This window comes from Saccostrea echinata, unplaced genomic scaffold, assembly GCF_033153115.1.
Source record: "Saccostrea echinata isolate AGI-Se365-2 ecotype Australia unplaced genomic scaffold, CSIRO_AGI_Sech_v1 ptg000028l, whole genome shotgun sequence".
Lineage (NCBI taxonomy): Eukaryota > Metazoa > Mollusca > Bivalvia > Ostreida > Ostreidae > Saccostrea > Saccostrea echinata.
The window spans coordinates 15,978,442-15,986,987 of record NW_026889777.1 but is presented as its reverse complement, the minus strand read 5'-3'; the positions used below and the strand labels follow the sequence as shown (position 1 = coordinate 15,986,987).

At 36.5% G+C, this 8,546-nt stretch overlaps 1 protein-coding gene across 1 annotated transcript; it reads left to right on the top strand.

Annotated features, from left to right (window-relative positions):
* The first annotated feature begins 2,867 nt into the window (after positions 1-2,867).
* LOC133193817 (S-adenosylmethionine-dependent methyltransferase Rv2258c-like) lies at positions 2,868-8,458 on the top strand. The gene is made up of 4 exons (XM_061329749.1): positions 2,868-3,057; positions 4,311-4,498; positions 5,223-5,333; positions 7,527-8,458. The coding sequence occupies exons 1-4, from the start codon at positions 2,900-2,902 to the stop codon at positions 8,087-8,089; spliced, it is 1,020 nt and encodes a 339-aa protein (XP_061185733.1). The 5' UTR covers positions 2,868-2,899; the 3' UTR covers positions 8,090-8,458.
* Positions 8,459-8,546: the final 88 nt, after the last annotated feature.

Below are 8,546 nucleotides of genomic sequence, written 5' to 3'. Positions count from 1 at the left end.
TGAAAATAAAAACTCACAGTGTTAGGTGGTCATAAAAAGAGACATTCGGAATTTATTTTACAAAAAGGACATGCAGTTTGCCCCAGAACATTTTTTCCTGGTTATTTCCCCAGTTAAGGTTAGGAATGTTTAATGATTTCAAATGCGTTTTTAGATTAATACAAGTATACAGATATATAAAGTATAACAAGTATATGCAATATATCTTTGACAGAACTATACAATTTTACTACTATTTCAGTCTTTGAATTTTCCCAATGATGAGAGGGAGACTCTAATTTGTTATTTTTAAGCTCATATCGTCCACCATACATAAAGGAATTTAAGTAATATTACTTTTGAAAATTAAGAAAAAGGTCCTTAAATTCTGCATATGTCTTTTAATCTCAGTGTGTGTTTGTCTGTCTGTCATTGAAACATTGTACACCAGAAGCCTATTCCTTGTTTTAATCAATAAAGGCATATCCAATGGCATGTGTATTTTGCTTCTTTGGTACTATTCTGCGATTAAAGATTGTAACGGATTTGTATGAAAGAGCATATTCTGAGTATTATCAATTTTTAAACCGAAGCAATTCAGCAATTCAAATATCCTGTTGTCGTTATAATATGGTGTCCGTATAGGGCCATTTGCAAAAGCTCAACAGCGCGTTCAGAGAAACACGCTAACACAATTATACAAAATGTGTCATCGTGCTTATACACAACACGCCGTCGCGCTAACACGCTTTCAAACAACATGCTGTTGCGCTAACATAACTTTACACAACACACCGTCGCGCTGTCAAACATCTCGCTAAAACAACTTTGTGATAGCGCGACGGCGAGTTGTGTGTTAGCGCGACGGCGTGTTGTGTGTTAGCGTGACGGCGAGTTGTGTGTTAGCGCGACGGCGTGTTGTGTGTTAGCGCGACGGCGTGATTTTCTGAACGCGCTGTTGAGCTTTTGCAAATGGCCCTATCTGGACACCATATTATATTATTATACTTTCATGTTAAATACTAAAATCTGATTGGTTTAGACACATTTAACAATCCGTAATATTACCCTCAGCGTTAGCAACACACTTGACAACGGGTAACATTACGAAAATATCACATGCGTTCAAATCATGCGCGTACGGTTCACCGTAAAATTCTCAAAACGTCGGTTGTGCGTTTGAAAGAAGCCGAATAAACGACGTCAATAAAAGCTTGCGTCCGATGTAGCTTACTTGAAAAAGACAAACGACAGACGAAACATCCTTGCGAGTGCAAACTTTAGGTGATAAAGGACTTTCTGAGTAGCAAACAAATAATAAAGAGGTTGGTAAATCTTTTACGAAGCTTTCCTATTGAGAAAAATAGAAGCGGGGAGTTTGAAAGCTTTCTAAGCGTGAAGTTAACGACGATCTCCGAATTTTTTTATGACATCCGAAATCAATAAGACATTCAGTATAATAAAATAAATAGTGCACGTTTTTGAGGGTAACAGTTGAAATTGACACCCCTTGGAAAACCATTGTCAACCTCCGCTGACGCGTCGGTTGACAATAGTTTTCCTTGGGGTGTCAATTTCAACTGTTACCCTCAAAAACGTGCACTATTTATATAATGACTTCATTTGCAAAGATGTACATCCTTTCCTTGGATCGTATTTTTGCTGACATGTTTCATATGATTATCAAGTACTAGGCCATTACTTGATTTTAATCTTGTCTCCGGATTACTCCTTTTACCTGAGGGCTCAAGGCGAGCGTGACGGTTCTTTATCCTCTTAGGTACCTGATTCCCCTCTTGTTATCCGGGTCCTTATTTTTGTTTCTAGTTTCTTGTAGTTTACAGGATTCATAGATTGTTTATGGTTCGTCTTCTTTGCCTTTTCCTATGTTGCGTAACTAAACATCTTTCTTTTTATACAACGTTAAACTAAAAACTTGAAAACAGGACCAGCAGTGTGCTCATGTGAATTATCTCACATTCTGACCATAATCTTTGTACAGTTTAGCTGGAGCACTGTTTAGAGGTATTAGTTTACTTGTATAGAATTTCGCTTACTTCCCCTAATTCTGGCTGTTTGAGTGCGTGCAAAATACTTTGTCTTCAATATATTTAAGGAATGAATTCAATAGCTACCCAAGTTATACTGTATAACCTGGGTTGGGACAGTTTACGCTTTATAAACCGGGTAGCTATTAAATTTCTTCCTTATAATTTAATTTTCTATCATTAATAGTAAAAAATAAGACAATTTTCTCTTCACAGTTTCCTACCTACCAGTGACAATAATATCTTGGCTGAAGTATAATATGATACATGCATGTGAGATCTTACCTGTTAGCTGATTAAGTGGAAAGTGGGAAATATTGAATTCTGAGAAAAATTAAATATCCTTCAATGCAGTGACAGGTATGAAAATATGTAATTGTACCACCATGAAAATGAATTAATGCACAGAGGTTTTTAAAACGGCGAATTGCACAGCTCAGTGTGTCATTGCTAAGGCAATCGGGACATTACTGTATAGAATAACAGCACCAGCCTAGCTATTAAACAACAGCAAAATTACAACATTGTCTAAAAAAGGTAATCTGATCCAGAGTTCAAATACAGTACTAGAATGTATGCTGTAAGCGTTGATTAGCTTATCGAAATCGACCCTTATTTCTAACAATGGCCAAGCAGAGAATGTTCACATAACATGTTGGTGTATTATCCCAAAGACTGCGCAGGTTATTCAGGTGCACTGTTTAAAAAACCAAGATGCACGACCAAATGACCCAAATTTATAGAGAGAGAGAGAGAGAGAGAGAGTATCGTGCATATTCAGGTACCTGTCTCTTGAACGCCACGGGGAAATCTTACATCTTACTTTCGGTTTCACAAACTTGCTATGAAGAGGCTGTAAAGCACCTCTAATAATGGCCTCTCACAAAGATTTGATGCAGATGGTGCGAGACGGATTGGGCACTTTAGTTTTTGCTTTTGGTCACAAAGTTGGAATAATTGACGCCTTCATTGAATTAAAAGATCCGTGTACAGTCGAGGAACTGAGTCAAAAATCTGGCCTTAACTCAAGGTTAGTACTACATCTGTTAGCGTATAGACTAAATGTTTAATCTCGAAGTGAGTCCTACATCTGTTGGTGTATAGCATTTGTTTAATCTATACTCAAGTGTTTATAAATTTTAATTTCAACAAGAAACCCTATTAAAATGAATTTTAAAAACAAAATATATAATTTAAACTTGTATTTACTAGTTTCCTCTTTCATTGTATTACATGATGTGTCATATCGGCGGAAGTGAGCCAGACAACAAAGCACACAGTTTGAGTAGGGTTTTGATTCAAGATTCAATTCATATAAAAATTCTATAAAAGAAACTGCATAGGCATTGTTTTCACATAATTATTTATGCTATATTACTTTTAATTTCTTCAGATTTTCTTCCGGTTTTTACGTTAATGGGCATTGTGTAAATCCTGAATTGTAGTAATGGATTGAAATATTATATATATCATATTTCCAGCTATTTCTGGTATACAGCGATTTAAATATGGCCACTGAGTAATGTCTGAATAGCTAGGGATTTGTAGAGTTAATGTTTACTTTATTAGTTTCCCTATTATCTAGTGAGAAATGATTCTTGAATCTACTGCCAGTTATTTTCTTTTAAATATGGCAAAATCGAAAAGGTTAAATGTTTATTTGTTACAAGATTTGAAAGCATCCGTATTGAGTTCAGTAACAAAAAGCCCATGGGCCACATCGCTCACCTGAGCACATTGGCTAGTAAAAAGTAGAAATCAGTTTAGTATTGAAAACGAATGTGCAACGCAGGAGAAACTGATAAAAAGTTTTCGAACGTAAGACTATATAACGATCGTGCGGATGGTGTCCGGTTTATCAATTCTCGATCGGTAACTATCCTAGTGTTAGTCATGCCCAACAGACATCAACATAATCGGAACGGTCAAGTACAGAATTAAGAAGTGCATTAATTAGTTCCTTACAAAACACATACTGTACCTACTGTTCTTTAAAGGCGGCTGCCGTACTGTAGGTGGACAGCTCGGTCAGATGGTGTCAGTTCCAAGTTTGGAACATGCTCTGAACATCTTGATAAAACGTTTTAAAACGGATATGAAACATATTCAAATAATTAGAAAAAGACGAGAAACGAATGCCAACAAATTGATAATTTTGCCATCCGTTTGACGTTCATTACCGCTATCCGGTAAGGTATGACTGAGCCCTTATAACTAACCACTGCACACAAAATCTTTTATTTGTTTCACAAATCTCATAAAAGTTTAAACTTTTGATAACAGATACATACAAGAATGGCTAGGATGCATGCTCGCGGCAGGAGTTGTGCGAATTAACAAAGAAAAGAAATACTCACTTCCGTACAGCAAGGATTTGTTGAAAAGATGGGGTCATATTGCCAGTGTCATCCCAATATTTAGTGAGCTGTTTGGAAAACTAGCTGAAGACATGTCAAAAGAAAAGCCAGAAGGTTTGCTATCGTGAATTAATATCATAAGATTACAAAGATTTTATTGACTGCGTTAACAGTCAGGAATTGTTTGTTTGTTTGTTGTTTAACGTCCCTCTCGCGAATTTTTCACTCATATGGAGACACCACTTGCCGGTGGAGAGCTGCAATTTTTGTCCTATGCTCGGCACTTTGGGCCATTGAGCAGTGGGGGATCTTCTTCGTGCCAGCACCTACTGCGACACGGGGCCTCGGTTTATACGGTCTCATCCGAAGGACCTGTCTCCACGTCCCACAGTGGGATTCGAACTTGCAACGTAAGGATCAACTCCTTACTCCGCGACTTAATAGAGCAGACGCTCTACCACTGCGCCACGCGGGCAACCAGTCAGGAATTTACTGGGTTTTCCTGTATTTTAATATGGAACAGACGAACATTTTAGATACATGTACTACATGTAGCACATGTTTCTTGGTGATTTTACTATCTTGCTATGAATCTCAGTGCTTGTATAAATTCAAATTTTCAAAGTCGTTGAGGTGAACTACTTGTGATGATAAAAACGAAGGTGGCCGATTGACGGAATTTTTAATAAACAGAAATTAGGAACATGAATAAATACGTGTTGCAGTACATATTTTCGACAAAAATGTAAATGAAGAATATTTGGTACATAAGTTTTTACTATAAAACTTGTAAAAAGAGTCCATTGAAGTGAATTGTAGATTTTGTACTCTTTTAAAGGTTACACGTACTATCAACCTTTTCTGAAGTGGTTAGACATTTTCCAAACACCGGAGGCTGTACACAGCTGGAACAACAATCTCGTGATTCCTGTACTCAATCTTAAATCAGGTTTTTGTCTTTTTCTTTTGATAATCATCACTAACAAAATAATATTTATGACATGTTTACTCATTTATACAGTGGATATAGCTCATAGGATATCGTTTTCATATCCACGGTTGTGACGTCACAATGTTTTTGCGTGAATTTGATCAAGTCAAATATTGTGGATTTACATATATAAAACAGTGTAAAACATATGCATGTGATAGCTATGTGTATAACAATCTACCCTGGTTTGTGGTAAGAGATGATTTTTTTTTATCCAACTCGTTGTGTTTTTATTCCCTCACCTGGGCTCGAAGAAAAACACACACAGCTCGTTGGATAAAAACTCATATCCAACCAAAAACTATGGGAGATCCTATGTATATAAAATTTATTCTTTGCAATATAAAAAGGATATTTAAGATGTTATTTTCCACCCCATAATGGACTTTTGCGAGAAGCACTGACTCTCACAGTCGACCGCTTACTTGCAATATGTACGGAGGTACAAAATTGATAATAGTCTTATAGATAAGAAAATCTTAAGTTAAAAGTATGGTGTTAGGGAGGCTAACATGATTTAGCGGTATACAATCAACACAACCAGATGCTGAGAGGCAGAATAACGTAACTTAAAATACCTTATTCGTGAGGGGTAGTATCTCCTTTCAGTCTCATTTTCTGAAGGAATCAAATAAGGTAGAAAAAAACATTCCGGAAAGATAGGAGTGACAGGAAGGGAGGGGAATGGGGATACGGTTTTTTGCCGCTCCCTTCCTTGGCATCGTAATATTTGATTTGTAATAGCCCATTATTTATCTTTTTATTCAATTTTAACCTAAATATTTACATCGAAAAAGAGCTTCCGTATATTGCCATAGTATAAAAGTAAGTCATCGACTGTAAAAGTCAGCGCTTCTCGCAAAAGTCCAATAGGGAGTGGATATTTGGAAAGACTACTAATCATCTGGTCAACAAAAATCTTACTCTTAATGCATGACTTTAACATGGTGGAAAATTTATTTTTATTAATTACTCATGAATGTCAATGTCGAATCTATGAACTATCAAAAATGATTGCATTAAATAACTCGTGTTGAAAATTCAATTCAAAATCAAAATTCTTATAAAAACAAACCATCCTGAAAAATAAAATAAAGTTTTATTTTGACAGAACAGCTCTTTGAAAATGCATATCAATAAAAAAAAATAATAAAAACCATTCATCAAAAGGCCTGCATTGTTGCATGTGCAAAAATGTGTTTGAGGCAAAGTCATGGTTGATTAAATTATTTCATAAGAATATTCTTGTACACCTTTGAAGAAATAACTGTGAAAGTTCAATCATTTTCGTGGACTATAATAGAACTTTTCACACATTCTGTAGTGATTGATTGATTGTATGTTGTTTTACGTCCCTTTCGAGAATTTTTTTCACTCATATAGAGACGTCACCATATACAGGTGAAGGGCTTCAAATTGAGACATTTACTCGGCACTCAAGGCCATTGAGCAATGAGGGATCTTTATCGTGCCAACGCCTGCCGTGACACGGGGCCTCGGTTTTTAAGGTCTCATCCGAATGACCCGCAACTTTTACTTCAAAGTTCCGAGCGCTTGGCGAAGGAACTGGTTGCTACCTATTTTTTTCTCGACGTATAGGTCAGTCGAGGCCGGGGCTCGAACCCACGACCTCCCGATCACGGCGCGAGCGCTCTACTGAATGAGCTAACGCGACGGTCATTCTGTAGTGACTACCTAGAAATTTTGTGGAGCTTGTAGTTATTGTTTTTGTTTGTCTAAAATCATAAATATTTAAGCTCTCATCATCAAAAGTGTACAAAAATAATAAATTGTGTTCCGTGTATCATAAAATGCTTTGAGCCTATAAAATAGTGTGTAGCATTATGTCAAATGCTGACTGACGTTTTTCATACTTATTGTTAGGCCATTATTTACATACTGAATTGTCTACGAATTTTTCCGTTTTTTCCCGATTATGACAAGGAGCACAGGGCGGGTGTGACCGGTTGGCAGGGGATGCTCAATCCTCCATTGCACCTGATCCCACCTGTGATGTTTTAGAGGTCCATGTTTGCTCTGCTCCAAAATTTGTATTGTTTAATGGACTTTCGAGCTTGAATACTGTTCTTTATCTCTTTACATTTCATTTATTTATCCAACTAAATATCCCTAGCAAAATCTGTTTTGCAGGTAAAGATTTCACGCTGTTAGACCTAGGATGTGGTTATGGTAGACATGTAAGAGATATTGCTGAGCAGTATCCCGACTGCCACATTTTCGGTATAGACTCTGATGAAGAATCCATAAAACAGGCCAACATAGAACTTGCTAAAACAACCCTACAGAACGTCAAATATGAAATAATGGACGGTGGAAAACTCCCCGATGACTGGGTAGGCAAATTTGATTTCGTCATAATGAACGACGTTCTCCATGATGCTTACGAAGTAGACAGTATTCTGAAAGAGACAAAAAAAGTTCTGAAAGATGACGGTTACGGAGCAGCATTTGATCCCCCTGTATCCTCTTACCCTGAAAACCTAGTAAACGACAAAACGGCACAATTCTACATGCCCTTTAGTCTTTTTTCATGCCTTCCCGAGAGTTTATCGGGTCCTCCAGGCGGTGAGGGCCTTGGTGCTGGTTGGGGATATGAGCGTAGGAAAGAGAAGATAGAGAAGCATGGATTCCAAGTGATTAAGGTTCATAAAGATGTTGACAAGGTACAAGATGGTATCGTCTTCAAAAAGTAAAGAATTATACAATATTGTGGACTTAATTAATTTATTCGGAGCAATTTGATAGATATTAAAATAAATAAAATAATTTGCACGAAAACACAGTGCTTTAATATAATTAACTGCTTACGAATAATGCTAATAAACTCGGTATTTGGCTACATGTAAGACCAAAAGCACTCTAGTGTAACAGATTATGGTCATTGGGACTTCGTTAGTGTTTTATGTTAATCGTATTTAACACAGATATTTATTATGTCTGTTTTATATAATAACATGTATAAATATCATTTAGCAAAATTTTTATGTTTATTTGCTTCTTTTTCTTATGTCTTTTGACAATGTCTATTCATTTGTATACCAAAATAACCCAAGAAAAATAAATCCACCGAGAATATTGCATTTATTCTAGTTTCTTAGTTACGTGCTAGGGAAACCACCCCACGGATTGACGGATTGAACCTGAAGTGTA

Coding starts and splice junctions, on each gene's coding strand:
- LOC133193817 (XM_061329749.1), top strand. CDS start 2,900: ATGGCCTCTCACAAAGATTTGATGCAGATGGTGCGAGACGGATTGGGC. Junction 4,499..5,222: donor GTCAAAAGAAAAGCCAGAAG/GTTTGCTATCGT, acceptor ACTCTTTTAAAG/GTTACACGTACTATCAACCT. Junction 5,334..7,526: donor TGTACTCAATCTTAAATCAG/GTTTTTGTCTTT, acceptor TCTGTTTTGCAG/GTAAAGATTTCACGCTGTTA.